The sequence below is a fragment of the Nerophis ophidion genome, linkage group LG15 (assembly GCF_033978795.1).
Source record: "Nerophis ophidion isolate RoL-2023_Sa linkage group LG15, RoL_Noph_v1.0, whole genome shotgun sequence".
NCBI classification, from domain to species: Eukaryota; Metazoa; Chordata; class Actinopteri; order Syngnathiformes; family Syngnathidae; genus Nerophis; species Nerophis ophidion.
The window spans coordinates 704181-729884 of NC_084625.1; the positions used below are offsets into that span (position 1 = coordinate 704181).

Genomic DNA, 25704 nt, shown 5'->3' on the forward strand with positions numbered 1-25704 from the left:
ATACACCCCCATACCATCACACATGCTGACTACAACACACTAATACACCCCCATACCATCACACATGCTGACTACAACACACTAATACACCCCCATACCATCACACATGCTGACTACAACACACTAATACACCCCCATACCATCACACATGCTGACTACAACACACTAATACACCCCCATACCATCACACATGCTGACTACAACACACTAATACACCCCCATACCATCACACATGCTGACTACAACACACTAATACACCCCCATACCATCACACATGCTGACTACAACACACTAATACACCCCCATACCATCACACATGCTGACTACAACACACTAATACACCCCCATACCATCACACATGCTGACTACAACACACTAATACACCCCCATACCATCACACATGCTGACTACAACACACTAATACACCCCCATACCATCACACATGCTGACTACAACACACTAATACACCCCCATACCATCACACATGCTGACTACAACACACTAATACACCCCCATACCATCACACATGCTGACTACAACACACTAATACACCCCCATACCATCACACATGCTGACTACAACACACTAATACACCCCCATACCATCACACATGCTGACTACCACACACTATACACCCCATACCATCACACATGCTGACTACAACACACTAATACACCCCATACCATCACACATGCTGACTACAACACACTAATACCACCCCCATACCATCACACATGCTGACTACAACACACTAATACACCCCCATACCATCACACATGCTGACTACAACACACTTAATACACCCCCCATACCATCACACATGCTGACTACAACACACTAATACACCCCCATACCATCACACATGCTGACTACAACACACTAATACACCCCCATACCATCACACATGCTGACTACAACACACTAATACACCCCCATACCATCACACATGCTGACTACAACACACTAATACACCCCCATACCCATCACACATGCTGACCTACAACACACTAATACACCCCCATACCATCACAACATGCTGACTACAAACACACTAATACACCCCCATACCATCACACATGCTGACTACAACACACTAATACACCCCCCATACCATCACACATGCTGACTACAACACACTAATACACCCCCATACCATCACACATGCTGACTACAACACACTAATACACCCCCATAACCATCACACATGCTGACTACAACACACTAATACACCCCCCATACCATCACACATGCTGACTACAACACACTAGTACACCCCCCATACCATCACACATGCTGACTACAACACACTAATACACCCCCATACCATCACACATGCTGACTACAACACACTAATACACCCCCCATACCATCACACATGCTGACTACAACACACTAATACACCCCCATACCATCACACATGCTGACTACAACACACTAATACACCCCCATACCATCACACATGCTGACTACAACACACTAATACACCCCCATACCATCACACATGCTGACTACAACACACTAATACACCCCCATACCATCACACATGCTGACTACAACACACTAATACACCCCCATACCATCACACATGCTGACTACAACACACTAATACACCCCCATACATCACACATGCTGACTACAACACACTAATGCACCCCTATACCATCACACATGCTGACTACAACACACTAATACACCCCCATACCATCACACATGCTGACTACAACACACTAATACACCCCCATACCCATCAACACATGCTGACTACAACACACTAATACACCCCCCATACCATCACACCATGCTGACTACAACACACTAATACACCCCCATACCATCACACATGCTGACTACAACACACTAATACACCCCCATACCATCACACATGCCTGACTACAACACACTAATACACCCCCATACCATCACACATGCTGACTACAACACACTAATACACCCCCATACCAATCACACATGCTGACTACAACACACTAATACACCCCCATACCATCACACATGCTGACTACAACACACTAATGCACCCCTATACCATCACACATGCTGACTACAACACACTAATACACCCCCATACATCACACATGCTGACTACAACACACTAATACACCCCCATACCATCACACATGCTGACTACAACACACTAATACACCCCCATACCATCACACATGCTGACTACAACACACTAATACACCCCCATACCATCACACATGCTGACTACAACACACTAATGCACCCCTATACCATCCACACATGCTGACTACAACACACTAATACACCCCCATACCATCACACATGCTGACTACAACACACTAATACACCCCATACCATCACACATGCTGACTACAACACACTAATACACCCCCATACCATCACACATGCTGACTACAACACACTAATACACCCCCATACCATCACACATGCTGACTACAACACACTAATACCACCCCCATACCATCACACATGCTGACTACAACACACTAATACACCCCCATACCATCACACATGCTGACTACAACACACTAATACACCCCCATACCATCACACATGCTGACTACAACACACTAATACACCCCATACCATCACACATGCTGACTACAACACACTAATACACCCCCATACCATCACACATGCTGACTACAACACACTAATACACCCCCATATACCATCACACATGCTGACTACAACACACTAATACACCCCCATACCATCACACATGCTGACTACAACACACTAATACACCCCCATACCATCACACATGCTGACTACAACACACTAATACACCCCCATACCATCACACATGCTGACTACAACACACTAATACACCCCCATACCATCACACATGCTGACTACAACACTTTGCGTGGATTAACAGTCTGGATGGTTCACTTCCCCTTTGGTCCGGATGACACCCATGTCCAATATTTCCAAAACCAATTTGAAATGTGGACTCGTCAGACCACAGAACACTTTTCCACTTTGCATCAGTCCATCTTAGATGATCTCGCGCCCAGAGAAGCTGGCGGCGTTTCTGGATGTTGTTGATAAATGACTTTGGCTTTGCATAGTAGAGCTTTAACTTGCACTTACAGATGTAGCGACCAACTGTAGTTACTGACAGTGGTTTTCTGAAGTGTTCCTGAGCCCATGTGGTGATATCCTTTAGAGATTGATGTCAGTTTTTGATACAGTGCCGTCTGAGGGATGGAAGGTCACGGTCATTCAATGTTGGTTTCCGGCCATGCCGCTTACGTGGAGTGATTTCTCCAGATTCTCTGAACCTTTTGATGATATTATGGAGCGTAGATGTTGAAATCCCTCAATTTCTTGCAATGTCACTTTGAGAAGTGTTGTTCTTAAACTGTTTGACTATTTGCTCACACAGTTGTGGACAAAGGGGTGTACCTCGCCCCATCCTTTCTTGTGAAAGACTGAGCATTTTTTGGGAACCTGTTTTTATGGGGACGGCGTGGCGAAGTTGGTAGAGTGGCCGTGCGCAACCCGGGGTTCCGTGGTTCAATCCCCACCTAGTACCAACCTCGTCACATCCTTTGTGTCCTGAGCAAGAAACTTCACCCTTGCTCCTGATGGGTCCTGGTGAGCGCCTTGCATGGCAGCTCCTGCCATCAGTGTGTGAATGGGCGAATGTGGAAATACTGTCAAAGCGCTTTGGGCTCCTTAAATAGGGGTAGAAAAGCGTTATGCAAGTACAGCCCATTTACCATTTATAGCCAATCATGGCACCCACCTGTTCCCAATTAGCCTGCACACCTGTGGGATGTTCCAAATAAGTGTTTGATGAGCATTCCTCAACTTTATCAGTATTTATTGCCACCTTTCCCAACTTCTTTGTCACGTGTTGCTGGCATCAAATTCTAAAGTTAATGATTATTTGCAAAAAAAAAATGTTTATGAGTTTGAACATGAAATATGTTGTCTTTGTAGCATATTCAACTGAATATGGCTTGAAAAGGATTTGCAAATCATTGTATTCTGTTTATATTTACATCTAACACCATTTCCCAACTCATATGGAAACAGGGTTTGTAGATTATTACAGTAACAATAGGTTAAGGTTTGTCAGAGTGCCATGTGTTACCCAGTTTACCCTAGGGCAACAATGTTAATATATGTTTGATGGAACCTGATTATATGCATGTATGTATATGTACTTGTATATGTACAGTGTGTTTATATGTATGTATGTATACTTGTATATGTACAGTGTGTTTATATGTATGTATGTATGTATATATACTTGTATATGTACAGTGTGTTTATATGTATGTATGTATACTTGTATAAGTACAGTGTGTTTATATGTATGTATGTATGTATATATACTTGTATATGTACAGTGTGTTTATATGTATGTATGTATACTTGTATAAGTACAGTGTGTTTATATGTATGTATGTATGTATATATACTTGTATATGTACAGTGTGTTTATATGTATGTATGTATACTTGTATATGTACAGTGTGTTTATACGTATGTTTGTACAGGGAATGTATATGTACAGTATGTGTGTATAGTATGTATGTTTATACAGTGAATGTATATGTATGTGTGTACAGTGAATGTATATGTACAGTATGTGTATATGTATATTTACAGTGAATGTATATGTACAGTATGTGTGTTTGTACAGTAATGTATTGTTTGTACAGTAAATGTGTACGTACAGTATGTGTAGATGTATGTGTTCACAGTGAATGTATATGTATGGTATGTGTATATATGTTTGTACAGTAAATGTATATGTACAGTATGTGTGTACAGTGAATGTATATGTACGGTATGTGTATATATATGTTTGTACAGTAAATGTGTATGTACAGTATGTGTAGATGTATGTGTGTACAGTAAATGTGTATGTACAGTATGTGTATATGTATGTTACAGTGAATGTATATGTACAGTATGTGTAGATGTATGTGTGTACAGTGAATGTATATGTACGGTATGTGTATATATATGTTTGTACAGTAAATGTGTATGTACAGTATGTGTAGATGTATGTGTGTACAGTAAATGTGTATGTACAGTATGTGTAGATGTATGTGTACAGTGAATGTATATGTACAGTATGTGTATATGTATGTTTACAGTGAATGTATATGTACAGTATGTGTAGATGTATGTTTGTACAGTGAATGTATATGTACAGTATGTGTAGATGTATGTGTGTACAGTGAATGTATATGTACAGTATGTGTAGATGTATGTGTACAGTGAATGTATATGTACAGTATGTGTATATGTATGTTTGTACAGTGAATGTATATGTACAGTATGTGTAGATGTATGTGTACAGTGAATGTATATGTACAGTATGTGTATATGTATGTTTGTACAGTGAATGTATATGTACAGTATGTGTAGATGTATGTGTGTACAGTGAATGTATATGTACAGTATGTGTAGATGTATGTTTGTACAGTGAATGTATATGTACAGTATGTGTAGATGTATGTGTGTACAGTGAATGTATATGTACAGTATGTGTAGATGTATGTTTGTACAGTGAATGTATATGTACAGTATGTGTAGATGTATGTTTACAGTGAATGTATATGTACAGTATGTGTATATGTATGTGTGTACAGTGAATGTATTGTATTGTACGCATGTACATGTACATCCAGTGTGTACAGTAAGATGTTTTGTTGTCTGTGCTGGCTGGTTAAGGCCTGTAAAGGTTGTTACCGTTTCGCAGGTGAGGCAGCGGGTGTCGTTGGTGAGTGTGCCCTGGAAGATGTCATGCACCCAGGTGGTCTTCTGCTGCTGCTGCTGCTGGTTGTTGTTGTTGTTGTTGTTGTTCTGAGAGTCTAAGGTGCCGTTGGCCAGGCGGCCATTAGTCTTGTCCTGCTTCTTGTCCTCCTGCAGCAGGTCAGCGATGGTGTTGAGAAGGTAGTTGAGGAACTCATGTGCGTCCTGCTGCATGTAGTTGTCAAACAACTCTGTGCAGCACAACAACATCTGCTCAAACACTTCAGTGCTAATACTACTTAAGTTAAGAACTTCAATACTAGTCATACTTGTCAAACACTTCAACGCTAATACTACTTAAGTTAAAAACTTCAATACTAGTCATACTTTTCAAACACTTCAATGCTAATACTACTTAAGTTAAGAACTTCAATACTAGTCATACTTGTCAAACACTTCAACGCTAATACTACTTAAGTTAAAAACTTCAATACTAGTCATACTTGTCAAACACTTCAACGCTAATACTACTTAAGTTAAGAACTTCAATACTAGTCATACTTTTCAAACACTTCAACGCTAATACTACTTAAGTTAAAAACTTCAATACTAGTCATACTTGTCAAACACTTCAATGCTAATACTACTTAAGTTAAGAACTTCAATACTAGTCATACTTGTCAAACACTTCAACGCTAATACTACTTAAGTTAAGAACTTCAATACTAGTCATACTTTTCAAACACTTCAACGCTAATACTACTTAAGTTAAAAACTTCAATACTAGTCATACTTGTCAAACACTTCAATGCTAATACTACTTAAGTTAAGAACTTCAATACTAGTCATACTTGTCAAACACTTCAACGCTAATACTACTTAAGTTAAGAACTTCAATACTAGTCATACTTGTCAAACACTTCAATGCTAATACTACTTAAGTTAAGAACTTCAATACTAGTCATACTTGTCAAACACTTCAACACTAATACTACTTAAGTTAAGAACTTCAATACGAGTAATACTTGTCAAACACTTCAACACTAATACTACTTAAGTTAAAAACATCAATACTAGTCATACTTGTCAAACACTTCAACGCTGATACTACTTGTCAAACACTTCAATGCTAATACTACTTAAGTTAAGAACTTCAATACTAGTCATACTTGTCAAACACTTCAATGCTAATACTACTTAAGTTAAGAACTTCAATACGAGTAATACTTGTCAAACACTTCAACGCTAATACTACTTAAGTTAAAAACTTCAATACTAGTAATACTTGTCAAACACTTCAACGCTAATACTACTGTGTGTACTTGTCAAACACTTCAATACTGATACTACTTGTCAAACACTTCAGTGCTAATACTACTTGAGTTAAAAACTTCAATACTAGTGTGTACTTGTCAAACACTTCAATACTAATACTACTTGTCAAACACTTCAAAACTAATACTACTGTGTGTACTTGTCGAACACTTCAATACTAATACTACTTGTCTAAGACTTCAATACTAATACTACTGTGTGTACTTGTCAAACACTTTAATAATAATACTACTGTGTGTACTTGTCAAACACTACAATACTAATACTACTTATCAAACACTTCAATACTAATACTACTTTGTGTACTTGTCAAACACTTCAATACTAATACTACTTATCAAACACTTCAATACTAATACTACTTATCAAACACTTCAGTACTAATACTACTTTGTGTACTTGTCAACCATTCAATACTAATACTACTTTGTGTACTTGTCAAACACTTCAATACTAATACTACTTTGTGTACTTGTCAAACACTTCAATACTAATACTACTGTGTGTACTTGTCAAACACTTCAATACTAATACTACTGTGTGTACTTGTCAAACACTTCAATACTAATACTACTGTGTGTACTTGTCAAACACTTCAATATTAATACTACTGTGTGTACTTGTCAAACACTTCAATACTAATACTACTGTGTGCACTTGTCAACCATTCAATACTAATACTACTTTGTGTACTTGTCAAACACTTCAATGCTAATACTACTTGTCAAACACTTCAATACTAATACTACTGTGTGTACTTGTCGAACACTTCAATAATAATACTACTTGTCTAAGACTTCAATACTAATACTACTGTGTGTACTTGTCAAACACTTTAATACTAATACTACTTTGTGTACTTGTCAAACACTTCAATACTAATACTACTTATCAAACACTTCAATACTAATACTACTTATCAAACACTTCAATACTAATACTACTTTGTGTACTTGTCAAACACTTCAATACTAATACTACTTATCAAACACTTCAATACTAATACTACTTTGTGTACTTGTCAAACAGTTCAATACTAATACTACTTATCAAACACTTCAATACTAATACTACTGTGTGTACTTGTCAAAAACTTCAATACTAATACTACTGTGTGTACTTGTCAAACATTTTAATAATAATATTACTGTGTGTACTTGTCAAACACTTCAATACTAATACTACTGTGTGTACTTGTCAAAAACTTCAATACTAATACTACTGTGTGTACTTGTCAAACATTTTAATAATAATATTACTGTGTGTACTTGTCAAACACTACAATACTAATACTACTTATCAAACACTTCAATACTAATACTACTTTGTGTACTTGTCAAACACTTTAATACTAATACTACTGTGTGCACTTGTCAAACACTTCAATACTAATACTACTGTGTGTACTTGTCAAACACTTCAATACTAATACTACTGTGTGTACTTGTCAAACACTTCAATACTAATACTACTTTGTGTACTTGTCAAACACTTCAATACTAATACTACTGTGTGCACTTGTCAAACACTTTAATACTAATACTACTTTGTGTACTTGTCAAACACTTTAATACTAACACTACTTTGTGTACTTGTCAAACACTTTAATACTAATACTACTTTGTGTACTTGTCAACCATTCAATACTAATACTACTTTGTGTACTTGTCAAACATTTCAATACTAATACTACTTTGTGTACTTGTCAAACACTTCAATACTAATACTACTGTGTGTACTTGTCAACCATTCAGTACTAATACTACTTTGTGTACTTGTCAACCATTCAATACTAATACTACTTTGTGTACTTGTCAAACATTTCAATACTAATACTACTTTGTGTACTTGTCAAACACTTCAATACTAATACTACTTTGTGTACTTGTCAAACACTTCAATACTAATACTACTGTGTGCACTTGTCAAACACTTTAATACTAATACTACTTTGTGTACTTGTCAAACACTTCAATACTAATACTACTTTGTGTACTTGTCAAACACTTCAATACTAACACTACTGTGTTTACTTGTCAAAAACGTCAATACTAATACTACTGTGTGTACTTGTCAAACACTTTAATACTAATACTACTTGTCAAACACTTCAATACTAATACTACTGTGTGTACTTGTCAAACACTTCAATACTAATACTACTTTGTGTACTTGTCAAACACTTCAATACTAACACTACTGTGTTTACTTGTCAAAAACGTCAATACTAATACTACTGTTTGTACTTGTCAAACACTTCAATACTAATACTACTTGTCAAACACTTCAATACTAATACTACTGTTTGTACTTGTCAAACACTTCAATACTAATACTACTTGTCAAACACTTCAATACTAATACTACTTTGTGTACTTGTCAAACACTTCAATACTAATACTACTTTGTGTACTTGTCAAACACTTTAATACTAATACTACTGTTTGTACTTGTCAAACACTTCAATACTAATACTACTTGTCCAACACTTCAATACTAATACTACTGTGTGTACTTGTCAAACACTTCAATACTAATACTACTTGTCAAACACTTCAATACTAATACTACTTTGTGTACTTGTCAAACACTTCAATACTAATACTACTTGTCAAACACTTCAATACTAATACTACTTTGTGTACTTGTCAAACACTTCAATACTAATACTACTGTGTGTACTTGTCAAACACTTCAATACTAATACTACTTGTCCAACACTTCAATACTAATACTACTTTGTGTACTTGTCAAACACTTCAATACTAATACTACTTGTCAAACACTTCAATACTAATACTACTTTGTGTACTTGTCAAACACTTTAATACTAATACTACTGTTTGTACTTGTCAAACACTTCAATACTAATACTACTTGTCCAACACTTCAATACTAATACTACTGTGTGCACTTGTCAAACACTTTAATACTAATACTACTTTGTGTACTTGTCAAACACTTCAATACTAATACTACTTTGTGTACTTGTCAAACACTTCAATACTAATACTACTGTGTACTTGTCAAACACTTCAAAACTAATACTACTGTGTGTACTTGTCAAACACTTCAATACTAATACTACTTTGTGTACTTGTCAAACACTTCAATACTAATACTACTTTGTGTACTTGTCAAACACTTCAATACTAATACTACTGTGTGCACTTGTCAACCATTCAATACTAATACTACTTTGTGTACTTGTCAAACACTTCAATACTAATACTACTTTGTGTACTTGTCAAACACTTCAATACTAATACTACTGTGTACTTGTCAAACACTTCAATACTAATACTACTGTGTGTACTTGTCAAACACTTCAATACTAATACTACTGTGTACTTGTCAAACACTTCAATACTAATACTACTTTGTGTACTTGTCAAACACTTCAATACTAATACTACTTTGTGTACTTGTCAAACACTTCAATACTAATACTACTTTGTGTACTTGTCAAACAGTTCAATACTAATACTACTTTGTATACTTGTCAAACACTTTAATACTAATACTACTTTGTGTACTTGTCAAACACTTCAATACTAATACTACTGTGTGTACTTGTCAAACACTTCAATACTAATACTACTGTGTGCACTTGTCAACCATTCAATACTAATACTACTTTGTGTACTTGTCAAACACTTCAATACTAATACTACTTGGTGTACTTGTCAAACACTTCAATACTAATACTACTGTGTGTACTTGTCAAACACTTCAATACTAATACTACTTGTCAAAACACTTCAATACTAACACTACTGTGTTTACTTGTCAAAAACGTCAATACTAATACTACTTTGTGTACTTGTCAACCATTCAATACTAATACTACTTGGTGTACTTGTCAAACACTTCAATACTAATACTACTGTGTGTACTTGTCAAACACTTCAATACTAATACTACTTGTCAAAACACTTCAATACTAACACTACTGTGTTTACTTGTCAAAAACGTCAATACTAATACTACTTTGTGTACTTGTCAACCATTCAATACTAATACTACTTTGTGTACTTGTCAAACACTTCAATACTAATACTACTTTGTGTACTTGTCAAACACTTTAATACTAATACTACTGTGTGTACTTGTCAAACACTTCAATACTAATACTACTTTGTGTACTTGTCAAACACTTCAATACTAATACTACTTTGTGTACTTGTCAAACACTTTAATACTAATACTACTTTGTGTACTTGTCAAACACTTCAATACTAATACTACTTTGTGTACTTGTCAAACACTTCAATACTAATACTACTTGTCAAACACTTCAATACTAACACTACTGTGTTTACTTGTCAAAAACGTCAATACTAATACTACTGTGTGTACTTGTCAAACACTTCAATACTAATACTACTGTGTGTACTTGTCAAACACTTTAATACTAATACTACTTTGTGTACTTGTCAAACACTTCAATACTAATACTACTGTGTGTACTTGTCAAACACTTTAATACTAATACTACTGTGTGTACTTGTCAAACACTTCAATACTAATACTACTGTGTGTACTTGTCAAACACTTTAATACTAATACTACTTTGTGTACTTGTCAAACACTTCAATACTAATACTACTTTGTGTACTTGTCAAACACTTCAATACTAATACTACTTGTCAAACACTTCAATACTAATACTACTTTGTGTACTTGTCAAACACTTCAATACTAATACTACTTGTCAAACACTTCAATACTAATACTACTTTGTGTACTTGTCAAACACTTCAATACTAATACTACTTTGTGTACTTGTCAAACACTTCAATACTAATACTACTTTGTGTACTTGTCAAACACTTCAATACTAATACTACTTGTCAAACACTTCAATACTAACAGTACTGTGTTTACTTGTCAAAAACTTCAATACTAATAGTACTTTGTGTACTTGGCAAACAACTCTGTACAGCACAACAACCTGTTGTCAAACACTTGAAATACTACATTATGCTAATACTACAATTGTATACCACTACACCAAGTACTACAACTACAGCTTTTAGGGGCCACCTCACCACTACATGAAGTACAATACTTTCAAATGTCAGAGGCCACCTCAGCACTACATCAAGTACTACACTTACAAGTGTTAGGGGCCACCTCACCACTGCATGAAGTATTACACTTACAAGTGTTAGGGGCCACCTCACCACTACATGAAGTATTACACTTACAACTGTTAGGGGTCACCTCACCACTGCATGAAGTATTACACTTACAACTGTTAGGGGCCACCTCACCACTACATGAAGTACTACACTTACAACTGTTAGGGGCCACCTCACCACTACATGAAGTACTACACTTACAAGTGTTAGGGGCCACCTCACCACTGCATGAAGTATTACACTTACAACTGTTAGGGGCCACCTCACCACTACATGAAGTACTACACTTACAACTGTTAGGGGTCACCTCACCACTGCATGAAGTATTACACTTACAACTGTTAGGGGCCACCTCACCACTACATGAAGTACTACACTTACAACTGTTAGGGGTCACCTCACCACTGCATGAAGTATTACACTTACAACTGTTAGGGGTCACCTCACCACTGCATGAAGTATTACACTTACAACTGTTAGGGGTCACCTCACCACTGCATGAAGTACTACACTTACAAGTGTTAGGGGCCACCTCAGCACTACATGAAGTATTACACTTACAACTGTTAGGGGTCACCTCACCACTGCATGAAGTATTACACTTACAAGTGTTGGGGGCCACCTCAGCACTACATGAAGTATTACACTTACAACTGTTAGGGGTCACCTCACCACTGCATGAAGTATTACACTTACAAGTGTTGGGGGCCACCTCAGCACTACATGAAGTATTACACTTACAAGTGTTAGGGGCCACCTCACCACTACATGAAGTATTACACTTACAACTGTTAAGGGCCACCTCACCACTACATGAAGTACTACACTTACAACTGTTAGGGGCCACCTCACCACTACATGAAGTATTACACTTACAAGTGTTAGGGGCCACCTCACCACTGCATGAAGTATTACACTTACAAGTGTTAGGGGCCACCTCACCACTGCATGAAGTATTACACTTACAAGTGTTAGGGGCCACCTCACCACTGCATGAAGTATTACACTTACAAGTGTTAGGGGCCACCTCAGCACTACATGAAGTATTACACTTACAAGTGTCAGGGGCCACGTCAGCACTACATGAAGTGGTAGACTTCCAAGTGTGTCAGGGGCCACGTCAGCACTACATGAAGAGGTAGACTTCCAACTGACCGTTCTCCTTGCGAAGGCGGGTGATGAACTTCTTGGGCGGGATGACGCCCACCTTCCTCTTGTGGGTGGCGATGGTGTGGAAGAGGTCTGCCAGGCAGCTGAGCAGGTTCTCCTTCCTCCTGGGCTGGCTGCGGTAGGCCAGGATCTTCTCCCGGAAGGGCTGGCAGAAATAGAGCGCCTGCAGCACGGAGTTGCAGTAGCAGGTGTTGCCGAACTGAAAGCGGTGATGAGATAGTATGAGTACCAGCAAGCCACACCTGCGGACATCTTGTCTTGGTTACGCACGTTGACCAGGCCAAAGTAGTGCTCGTTGACCGGGAACTGATCCGCTCCAATATCTTTCTCCAGAGCCGAGGCATTGATACCCTGTGGGAGCGCTCAAAGCACAGCACATCAGCGGCTGTCCCAGAACCACTACATCGTCTAGTTTCTAATACATTTCAACACATAACCACTACATCATTTAGTGTATGCTCAAGTCAACACATAACCACTACAACATTTAGTTTCTATTAAATTTCAACACATAACCACTACATCATTTAGTTTCTATTACATTTCAACACATAACCACTACATCATCTAGTGTATGTTCAAGTCAACACATAACCACTACAACATCTAGTGTGTACTAAAGTCAACACATAACCACTACAACATCTAGTGTGTACTAAAGTCAACACATAACCACTACAACATCTAGTGTGTACTAAAGTCAACACATAACCACTACAACATTTAGTGTGTACTAAAGTCAACACATAACCACTACAACATGTAGTGTGTACTAAAGTCAACACATAACCACTACATCATCTAGTTTCTACTAAATTTCAACACATAACCACTGCAACATCTAGTGTGTACTAAAGTCAACACATAACCACTACAACATCTAGTGTGTACTAAAGTCAACACATAACCACTACATGTAGTCTGTACTAAAGTCAACACATAACCACTACAACATCTAGTGTATGTTCAAGTCAACACATAACCACTACAACATCTAGTGTGTACTAAAGTCAACACATAACCACTACAACATCTAGTGTGTACTAAAGTCAACACATAACCACTACAACATCTAGTGTGTACTAATGTCAACACATAACCACTACAACATCTAGTGTGTACTAAAGTCAACACATAACCACTACAACATTTAGTGTGTACTAAAGTCAACACGTAACCACTACAACATCTAGTGTGTACTAAAGTCAACACATAACCACTACATCATCTAGTTTCTACTAAATTTCAACACATAACCACTGCAACATCTAGTGTGTACTAAAGTCAACACATAACCACTACAACATCTAGTGTGTACTAAAGTCAACACATAACCACTACATGTAGTCTGTACTAAAGTCAACACATAACCACTACAACATCTAGTGTGTACTAAAGTCAACACATAACCACTACATCTAGTGTGTACTAAAGTCAACACATAACCACTACAACATTTAGTGTGTACTAAAGTCAACACATAACCACTACAACATCTAGTGTGTACTAAAGTCAACACATAACCACTACATCATCTAGTGTGTACTAAAGTCAACACATAACCACTACATCATCTAGTTTCTACTAAATTTCAACACATAACCACTGCAACATCTAGTGTGTACTAAAGTCAACACATAACCACTACAACATCTAGTGTGTACTAAAGTCAACACATAACCACTACATGTAGTCTGTACTAAAGTCAACACATAACCACTACATCATTTAGTCTGTACTGCTGCTCCACATGGAGAGGAGCCAGATGAGGGGGTAGGGGCATCTGGTCAGGATGGCACCCGAACGCCTCCCTAGGGAGATGTTTAGGGCACCTCCAACCGGTGGGAGACCCAGGACACGTTGAGAAGACTATGTCTCCCAGCTGGTCTGGGAACGCCTCTGGATCCCCCGGGAGGAGCTGGACCAAGTGGCTCGGGATAGGGAAGTCTGGGCTTCCCTGCTTAGGCTGCTGCCCCCGTGACCCCACCTCAGATAAGCGAAAGAAAATGGATGGATGGAAAAACATTTTAAAAAAGGAAACTTGCAGGCATTTTCCTGGTCGTGCGCCTTGAAATAAACATGTCCAAGGACACAGTGACCCGGATGACTGACAACATGTCAAATTGACACTTCTATTGATTGTTTCGTCTTTATTCTCCAGCAGTTAGCAAGCTGCTGATGTTAGATGGATGCAGTAGGTGCTAATGTCCAACAGGAACCTCATCAAAGTATGAGAGGACAAGTATGAGGAATGATCAAAGTATGAGAGGACAAGTATGAGGAATGATCAAAGTATGAGAGGACAAGTATGAGGAATGATCAAAGTATGAGAGGACAAGTATGAGGAATGATCAAAGTATGAGAGGACAAGTATGAGAGGACAAGTGTGTGATGATCAAAGTATGAGAGGACAAGTGTGTGATGATCAAAGTATGAGAGGACAAGTGTGTAGGATGGTTAGCACACGTGCTGTAATGTAAAAGCACTAGTGCTGGCACACTAAACAAAGAGTTAGTTGACTCATCCATCCATCCATTTTCTGCCGCTTATTCCCGTTCGGGGTCGCGGGGGGCGCTGGCGCCTATCTCAGCTACAATCGGGCGGAAGGCGGGGTACACCCTGGACAAGTCGCCACCTCATCGACTCACCATGGTGGAAAAAGAGGCCAATGTGGACACTGTCATTAGGATTGCCATTCAGTTGGCGCCATCTTCCAGCACGTCCTCCCGGGTGACGTCACCAGAGCACTGCTAGGCTAAGCCCAGCTAAGCTAGCATTCACTTCCGGATTTTGTCAAAACACATTCTATATTAAAGTTAGTTTTCCCGTCAATTATCTTTCTTTTCCCATGGTCCAACATGAACTGCTTACGTGCATGTTGTCAATGAGGTGACGATAGTAACGTTCCATAATGCCGAAATGTCAGCAAAAAAAAACAAAAAACCTGAACTATTACGCATGCGTGTCAATGAAGTGATGGCGGCTAACTTTTTTTAACCAAATAAAATACAAAAATATATACACTGTTTTATACATGTATACATCATTAAAATGACGACTAGGAAACACATTTTAATTTGTTCATATCCTGCTTCGGCTTGGTCTATAAACAAATGGTTACCGCTCAAATCCGACTTAGAATCAGTTGACGTTCCCATGTAGTCGCGCTCTACAGGCGATAAACTGATTCTGGGTCAGCCACTCACCGTCAGAGGCTTTTTCTTCCAGGCAATGTATTAGGCCGCCTCACCGTCAATGGCTCTTTCTTTCATTTCATTTCATTCTTATTTATCTCCTTCATTGATGTGCATTTTTGATCAATAGACGATTAAACTTTAACAACGAAACACATATTCACACACCGGACTTAAACACGTTGAAAAACTTATTGGGGTGTTACCATTTAGCACGGAACATGTACTGTACTGTGCAATCTACTAATACAAGTTTCAATCAATCAATCAACCAATAAATCTATGCTTGAGAAGGAACAGGATGAGGAAAATGTTATATTTCCTGCCCCCTTCAACATAAGAGGTAGTTAATGAATAGCCCAGATTCACAAGCATACAAACCAAACAAATACATCCAAATATAATTAAAACAAACAAAAAACAACAAGTGCAAAAACTTCATGAAGTACAAACCGAGCAAAAAATAATATACACCTCACGGGATGATACAAAACAAATACAAAACCAGACAAAAAATAAGTAAAATAATAAATATAAAGCAAAATGCAAACACTTACGGCTGTCCATATCATCTTATTGTTCTGTCTTTATATATGTTTTTCAATTGGAATATATTTCTACAATCTTGTATCTCATTGTAAACAGAATTCCATAGTTTCATCAGGCAATATATTAGGCAGCCTCACCTTCGATGGCTTTTTCTTCAGGCAATGTATGGGGCAGCCTCACCTTCGGTGGCTTTTTCTTCAGGCAATGTACGGGGCAGCCTCACCTTCAATGGCTTTTTTCTTCAGGCAATGCATGGGGCAGCCTCACCTTCGATGGCTTTTTTCTTCAGGTAATGCATGGGGTAGCCTCACCTTCGATGGCTTTTTTCTTCAGGCAATATATGTGGCAGCCTTACATTCGATGGCTATTTTTTTCAGGCAATGCATGGGGCAGCCTCACCCTCGATGGCTTTTTTCTTCAGGCAATGCATGGGGCAGCCTCACCCTCGATGGCTTTTTTCTTCAGGCAATGCATGGGGCAGCCTCACAGCCAACAAGGCAACCAGGCGGAGTTTGGGGTCCTAATGTCTCCCTTTCCGCCCCAGCCGCCATCTTGCTGACACCGCGGTAAGATCTTCTCTCCTCTCAAGCCACAATTAGTCTTTAAATATCTGCTCGTCCTCTGTTACTTGCACCTGAATGTGTGCTACAACACCTTCCTTGTGCCACAGTGCTTTCACATCCTACTGACTTTGCCCCGAAAAGAGAGGTCCGCTCCGCTAATGTGAGCCTTGGAGCGTGGTGTCTGTGCACGTGGGCCGGCAGACTATGGGATTAATATCAGCACTTCTCGCAATATTGGCCCAACAACAAGCATTTGTAACACTCAAAGGCTTGATTTGTGGGCCAAATTAACTTTTAACATGTTTAATTAATATGTCTGGCTGGTTGTTAGCATTAGCTGCACACCATCTTCCGCTTATCCGAGGTCGGGTCGCGGGGGCAACAGCCTAAGCAGGGAAGCCCAGACTTCCTTCTCCCCAGCCACTTCGTCCAGCTCTTCCCGGGGAATCCCGAGTTGTTCCCAGGCCAGCCGGGAGACAAAGTTTTCCCTATGTGTCCTGGGTCTTCCCCGTGGCCTTTTACCGGTCGGACGTGCCCTAAACACCTCCCTAAGGGGTGTTCGGGCGGCTTCCTGACCAGATGCCTGAACCCCCTCATCTGGCTCCTCTCCATGTGGAGGAGCAGCGGCTTTACTTTGAGTTCCTCCGGAATGACAGAGCTTCTCACCCTATCTCTAAGGGAGAGACCCGCCACCCGGCGGAGGAAACTCATTTGGGCCGCTTGTACCCGTCATCTTGTCCTTTCGGTCATAATTCATGACCATAAGTGAGGATGGGAACATGGATCGACCGGTAAATTGAGCGCTTTGCCTTCCGGCTCAGCTGCACACCCAATGTCATTACATTGTCAATTTAGGGCTGGGCGATATGGCCTATAATTAATATGATATTTTTAGGCCATGCCACGATTCAGCATATATATGTGGACATTTTGCCTTAGGCTGGAATGAACACTTGATGCATATAATGACAGCAGTATGATGATTCTATGTGTCTACATTCAAACATTCTTCTTCATACTGCGTTCATATATGCTACTTTTAAACTTTCATACAAATTAAGTCAATTTAGCAAAAGTGTATTTATTAAATATTTATAAAGCAATGGGACACAAACATTCATGTGTTTTCAAAACAAAGTCCAAGATTGTCAGACATTTTAAAAATAAACAAAGTGCACTTTTTGTACAGAACGCCACCACAAAAGTTGAAAACATATCAAGTGAAGTGAATTATATTTATATAGCGCTTTTTCTCTAGTGACTCAAAGCGCTTTACATAGTGAAACCCACGATGAGACATGACATTTCAATAAGTGTTAAATAATAATGAGCTACTTAAAGGGGAACATTTTGACAATTTCAAAAGGGTTAAAAACAGTAAAAATCAGTTCCCAGTGGCTTCTTGTATTTTTTGAAGTTTTTTTCAAAATTTTACAGGTCTCGGAATATCCCTAAATAAAGCTTTAAAGTGCCTTATTTTCGGCTCTCTGCGAAGACACTGGCCATTTCCCTGTGACGTCACACAGTGCTGCCAATGTAAACAAACAATGGGAATACCACAGCAAGATATAGCGACATTAGCTCGGATTCAAACTCGGATTTCAGCGAATCAACAGATTACGCATGTATTGAAACAGATGGAGTATGAAAATATTGAAGAAGAAACTGAAGCTATTGGGCGAATAGCTATTGACGCTATTCATAGCCATAGCATGGCTATGAATAGCTGCGTTAGCATCGCCGGTAAAATGTGCGGACCAAACGATCAGGACTTTCGCATCTTTTGAGAATGGAGCAACTTATATCCGTCGATTGGTAAGTGTTTTTTTCGCATTAAATGTGGGTGGAAAGAAACGTAATATAGTTGCAAATGCATCTACAGGTTATCCATACATCTCTGTACCATGTCTGCTTTAGTACCGCCGGTAAATAGCATGTTAGCATCGATTAGCGTATCATGTTAGCATCGATTAGCTGGCAGTCAACATCAACAAAACTCACCTTTGTGATTTCGTTGACTATCGTTGCAAATCCATCTGCAGGTTATCCATACATCTCTGTGCCATGTCTGCTTTAGCATCGCCGGTCAAATGTGGAGACACTCTGGTACATTCAATGGGGGTCTGGCGGCAGACACTTGGGCATCTTGGGGCCAGTGGTGCAACTTGAATCCCTCCCTGTTAGTGTTGTTACACCCTCCGACAACACACCGACGAGGCATGATGTCTCCAAGGTTCCAAAAAATAGTCCAAAAAAACGTAAAATGACAGAGCTGAGACCCGGTGTTTGTAATGTGTTGAAAATGAAAATGGTGGGTGTGTTACCTCGGCGACGTCACATTCTGACGTCATCGCCTCCAGCGCGATTAACAGAAAGGCGTTTAATTCGCCAAAATTCACCCATTTAGAGTTCGGAAATCGGTTAAAAAAATAGATGGTCTTTTTTCTGCACCATCAAGGTATATATTGACGCTTGCATAGGTCTGCTGATAATGTTCCCCTTTAAAAGGAAATCAAATAGTGTATGTCCCTCGCTAGGTGGTAGGTCAATGTGGACGTTATCTCATTCTGTTGACTATTTTATTCATAGGTGTTGATGTGGAAATGGTTGCTTGGGCATTTTGTGGGTATAGCACCGAACGTTGAATGTTGACATGCAGAGTTTCAAGCGCTCTTCATTCTCTAGCAGGTGACTTTTCAAATGATGCTACAAATTAGCAGTAGGTTGTTTTGTAACAACGCTTTTGCCGCATTCTTGACATATTACGGTTGTCGGTTCCAAATCTTCCTGCTTCAAGCCAAACCACCGCCAGACGATGGACCCTGTGCTGTTTTTCTTAGGAATCGATTTCTTCATTTGTTTCCAGATTGGCCCCTTCTTTCTCTAGTATTACCACTTGCACCACTCCGCTAGCATCACAGCTAATATTACCATGTTGCTACCTTTTTGCTCGGCAAGGGCGTATGACGCGACAGTATATGACGTATGTAAGATGGTGCGCTTGTTTTATGTCTCTGTGAGGAGGGACAAGAAAGAGTGAGAAGAGCCTGTAGTGTGATGCCCGCAGCTAAAAGCAACTGCGTGAGAATGTATACTCCAATATCACCATATAGTCCTTTTCTATAACGTACAGAGACATACCCGCAATATATCCACTATATTCCATATATCGCTCAGCCCTATGTCAATTCTTGCTCTGTTTGAGAAGGATGACCTTTACAAGATAGTTGTGTATTGTTCCAGACATTTGGCATCGGACATACAGTAACTTGGCATCATGACCAACACCAGAGGCAAGAGGAGGGGGACCAGGTACATGTTCAGCAGACCCTTCCGCAAGCATGGTGAGTAGTATCATCCTCGACATGTTATAAGTAGACGCAGCATTGGCTGCTGTGACGTGAGAAATTGGGCCGCCATCTTGAAGTGGTGATGAGGAGCCGGCGAGCAGCATAAACTGACAGTTGACAGGTAGAAAACAAATATGGCGTTCAGCTTTTTCCTGCTCAAATGAGCGGACTGTTGAAAATAGGAATTGGGGGATTACTTTTCACATGTAAGATTTAACATAAACGTACTATTGGTTGTATTTTGTGTAAAGAATATTAACACAGAATGGAGAAGGAGCAAAGATCTTCAAAAGTACTGAAATTGTAGCTGCTAGCAAACAAGAGTTTGAGCATTATATAATTCTTTGTCAAATAAATATATGTTTATGTGTAAGTATTTAGCAGACACTTTTATCCAAAGTGACATATAAAAAAATACATACAAAACAATCAGTGTAAAGATGATCATTTAAGGTTAGAATGTAATAAAAAATATCAATACAAAGTGTGGCTTCACGGTGGCAGAGGGGTTAGTGCGTCTGCCTCACAATACGAAGGTCCTGCAGTCCTGGGTTCAAATCCAGGCTCGCGATCTTTCTGTGTGGAGTTTGCATGTTCTCCCCGTGAATGCGTGGGTTCCCTCCAGGTACTCCGGCTTCCTCCCACCTCCAAAGACATGCACCTGGGGATAGGTTGATTGGCAACACTAAATTGGCCCTAGTGTGTGAATGTGAGTGTGAATGTTGTTTGTCTCTCTGTGTTGGCCCTGCGATGCAACTTGTCCAGTGTGTACCCCGCCTTCTGCCCGATTGTAGCTGAGATAGGCGCCAGCGCCCCCCGCGACCCCAAAAGGGAATAAGCGGTAGAAAATGGATGGATGGAATACAAAGTGTCAAGACAGAATGAACTCCCTGCTGCTGCAGCAACAGAGATACAGTATATATATAGATAGCTATTATATTCATAGATTATGTAGGATCTACGCATGTATATATAACCTAATCATATTGTTTTTTCAACTTCAAAATAGCTGACCCTTCCCTGGGATTATATTCCAAGTTTGATCTGGTCACTTATAGCATGTAAGAATAGTTTATTACTCTTAAGCAAACTATGAATAATAAAACATGTGTCCTTTATCAAAGCTACAAGTATGAGAAAAAAGCGGGTGAAAATGAGTGGTATTTAGTGAGGTAAGATGAATGAAATGTACTGACAGTTCATTGCTCTTGCCAAATGAATTGCACTGAGTGACACGCGGATCACCACTCCAAGATGGCGGCCCTGCGTCTCGTCAGCGCCAGTAGGCAGTGGAGCTCCATGCTGCGTACCCTTACAACATGTCTGAGTATGATGATGTTGATGATGCATGCAACATGTGTGCACACATTTCATCTGCATTACCTCCACAGGCCCCATTCCTCTGTCCACCTACATGCGTATCTACAAGAAGGGGGACATTGTTGACATCAAGGTAAGCAAAGGTGGTAAGGGACGATTAATCGGTGTCTATGAAGGTTGTCATCTCAGGGCGTTCAATCCATAGCAGCTGGACTGCTTGGTTTGTCTTGGAAGATGTTGGGCTCATCCCATTAGGCTTCATCAGTTTGTGCTCACAGACTTAAGATTGCATTGGTCGGACCTAGTCCCATTAATCGATGTATGGATTTATGTTTCTTACATCCGACTACATGGATCTGTGCTCGGCCACTTTGCTTTGCTAAAATAGGTTTCAATCCAACATTGTTTTAGAAGAAGCAATTGTTCTAACAACTTGGCTATATGGTTCAGAGGCATGGACAGCATATTGCAGCACTTGAAAGCTTCAACAGCCACGTCTATGCCAGATGATGAATATTCACTGCCAAGATGTGAGGACAAACATTAGGGTGCCACAGGGTCCTGAACCAAAAGGCAAAAAAAAAAAAAATATATATATATACACATCTGTCACCTGGTCTGATCTGTCCCAGATGCGGCAGAAACTGGTACAGTCACGACAAAGCACATCATTCTTAGGGACCATATCTTCTAAGAAGGGGAGCCAGCAAGTTTTAGAAGGAAACACTACAATTGCTTTAGGAATCACAAACTTCATATAAAATTTAACATTTAATGATCAGGATGTTAAAATGTTATTCAAGTCTGTCTGTGGTGTCATCTGGTAATGATGGATACCTTTGTTTTTGTGTGTATAAGTTACTGAATTCATTTGAACTTGGAGTGTCTAGTTATAAAAAAAAAAAAAACATTGTCCCTGAATTAAAAAAAAAACTTGTACCGAAAGAGAGAGGCTGATACCGATAGACTTCAACTGATAAAATAGACTCATACTGATAAAATACAGACTGATACCAATGAAAAGGCATACTGACAGAAAAAGGCTAGCAATAAAATAGATTTATACTGATAATAAAATGACTTATTAAAAGACACATATTAAAGACATAATGATAGAAAATAAACTGACGTTGATAAAAAGAAGACAAACTGATTGAAAAAAAGACTGATACTGATAAAAAAAACTTATGCCCGTAAAAAGACTTACACTGAAAGAAAAAGGCTGATACTCATAAAAGACTTGACACTGATGAGAATATATACTGATAATAAAAGACTTGTGATTTAAAAAAAGACACTGATTAAAGAGACATACTGATAGAAACTAAAATGACATTGTTAAAAAGAAGTCTTATACTAATAGAACAAAGACTGATACTGATAAAAAAGGCTGATGCCCCTAAAAAAAGACTTACACTGATAGAAAAGGTGATACAAAGAAAGCAATAGTGAATGTAATGGATAGGAGTTTTTAATGTGTGGTGGACTTGAAGAGATGTGTTGTGTTGTGTTTTTAATGTGTGGTGGACTTGAAGAGATGTGTTGTGTTGTGTTTTTAATGTGTGGTGGACTTGAAGAGATGTGTTGTGTTGTGTTTTTAATGTGTGGTGGACTTGAAGAGATGTGTTGTGTTGTGTTTTTAATGTGTGGTGGACTTGAAAAGATGTGTTGTGGTGTGTTTTTAATGTGTGGTGGACTTGAAGAGATGTGTTGTGTTGTGTTTTTAATGTGTGGTGGACTTGAAAAGATGTGTTGTGTTGTGTTTTTAATGTGTGGTGGACTTGAAGAGATGTGTTGTGTTGTGTTTTTAATGTGTGGTGGACTTGAAGAGATGTGTTGTGTTGTGTTTTTAATGTGTGGTGGACTTGAAGAGATGTGTTGTGTTGTGTTTTTAATGTGTGGTGGACTTGAAGAGATGTGTTGTGTTGTGTTTTTAATGTGTGGTGGACTTGAAGAGATGTGTTGTGTTGTGTTTTTAATGTGTGGTGGACTTGAAGAGATGAGTTGTGTTGTTTTTAATGTGTGGTGGACTTGAAGAGATGAGTTGTGTTGTTTTTAATGTGTGGTGGACTTGAAGAGATGTGTTGTGTTGTGTTTTTAATGTGTGGTGGACTTGAAGAGATGTGTTGTGTTGTGTTTTTAATGTGTGGTGGACTTGAAGAGATGAGTTGTGTTGTTTTTAATGTGTGGTGGACTTGAAGAGATGAGTTGTGTTGTTTTTAATGTGTGGTGGACTTGAAGAGATGTGTTGTGTTGTGTTTTTAATGTGTTGTGGACTTGAAGAGATGTGTTGTGTTGTCCAGGGCACGGGCACCATTCAGAAGGGGATGCCACATAAATGCTACCATGGCAAGACTGGTCGTGTGTACAACGTGACCCAACATGCTGTGGGTGTCATCATCAACAAGAAGGTCAGGTAGGTAGTAGCCACACACCACCAAGGAACCCCATCTTCACTTTACCATGTGGACTCACGTGGTCCTCTGTGGTCATTCACCTGGGGGACAACACTTGGACCTCCAGCACCCTCACTCCCACCTCCTGGTGGAGCTGAAGTGCAAGTGAGGCGACAACACTTCAAAAGTACAAATATGATAACTAAGTTAACCATTTGACATTCAAATGGTCCTATTGACCTGGGCTAAATATGTGACATTACCCAGATCTTTGGGCAGGTAGGATTGTGAGATGATCCTATGACTCATTGAATTGGTGTCAGTGCTGACCTCCATGTCTGCCCTGTCAGTGTTTGATTAGTGTTTGTGCCCACAGAGGCAATATCCTGGCCAAGAGGATCAACGTGCGCATCGAGCACGTCAAACACTCTAAGAGCAGAGATGCTTTCCTGCAGCGTGTCAGAGAGAACGACAGCAAGAAGGCGGAGGCCAAGAAGACCAACACCTGGATGGAACTCAAGCGCCAGGTAGTCAGATGTGTGTTGGTGCAGGTCAAGTAACATGTGCACTGACATCTGCTTTCCTCCCTGCAGCCCGCTCCTCCCCGTGAAGCTCACTTTGTCAGCACCAAGAATAACAAACCTCAGCTGCTGGAGCCCATCCCCTACGAGTTCATGGCTTGAATAAACCTCTTTGTACACCACTCTCTACCTCACACATCCTTGCCAACATCCACTCAGGCCACCTTATTGGTGTCACCAACCGCAGGCCTAACTAACCACCTTATTGTTGTGTTAGGTCTTAACACAACAATAAGGTGGTTAGTTAGGTCTTCACTTGGTGACAATGTGCCCTAACACAACAATAAGATGGTTAGTTAGGTCTTCACTTGGTGACAATGTGCCCTAACACAACAATAAGATGGTTAGTTAGGTCTTCACTTGGTCACAATGTGCCCT

General features: G+C 39.3%; 2 protein-coding genes across 9 annotated transcripts in view; one reads left to right on the forward strand and one right to left on the reverse strand.

Moving 5' to 3' along the window:
- Positions 1-17499, reverse strand: part of LOC133569054 (ubiquitin carboxyl-terminal hydrolase 12A) — a 26177-nt gene extending 8678 nt beyond the window's left edge. The window contains exons 1-4 of one of the 8 annotated variants that reach the window (XM_061921183.1): positions 17254-17499; positions 13644-13724; positions 13359-13572; positions 5722-5895 (exon numbers count right to left, since the gene is read on the reverse strand). In XM_061921183.1, coding sequence (XP_061777167.1) covers positions 5722-5895; positions 13359-13572; positions 13644-13717 — 462 coding nt within the window. In that variant the 5' untranslated portion in view covers positions 13718-13724; positions 17254-17499. Of the gene's footprint in view, positions 1-5721; positions 5976-13358; positions 13573-13643; positions 14368-16021; positions 16552-16579; positions 17097-17124 lie in introns of those variants that run through there. The other 7 variants (XM_061921182.1, XM_061921178.1, XM_061921184.1 and 4 more) reach the window with 7 other exon arrangements.
- Positions 17500-17542: 43 nt separating this feature from the next.
- Positions 17543-25448, forward strand: LOC133569056 (large ribosomal subunit protein eL21). The gene is made up of 6 exons (XM_061921185.1): positions 17543-17682; positions 20923-21023; positions 22421-22482; positions 24653-24765; positions 25122-25272; positions 25339-25448. The coding sequence occupies exons 2-6, from the start codon at positions 20957-20959 to the stop codon at positions 25426-25428; spliced, it is 483 nt and encodes a 160-aa protein (XP_061777169.1). The 5' UTR covers positions 17543-17682; positions 20923-20956; the 3' UTR covers positions 25429-25448.
- The last annotated feature ends 256 nt before the right edge of the window (positions 25449-25704 follow it).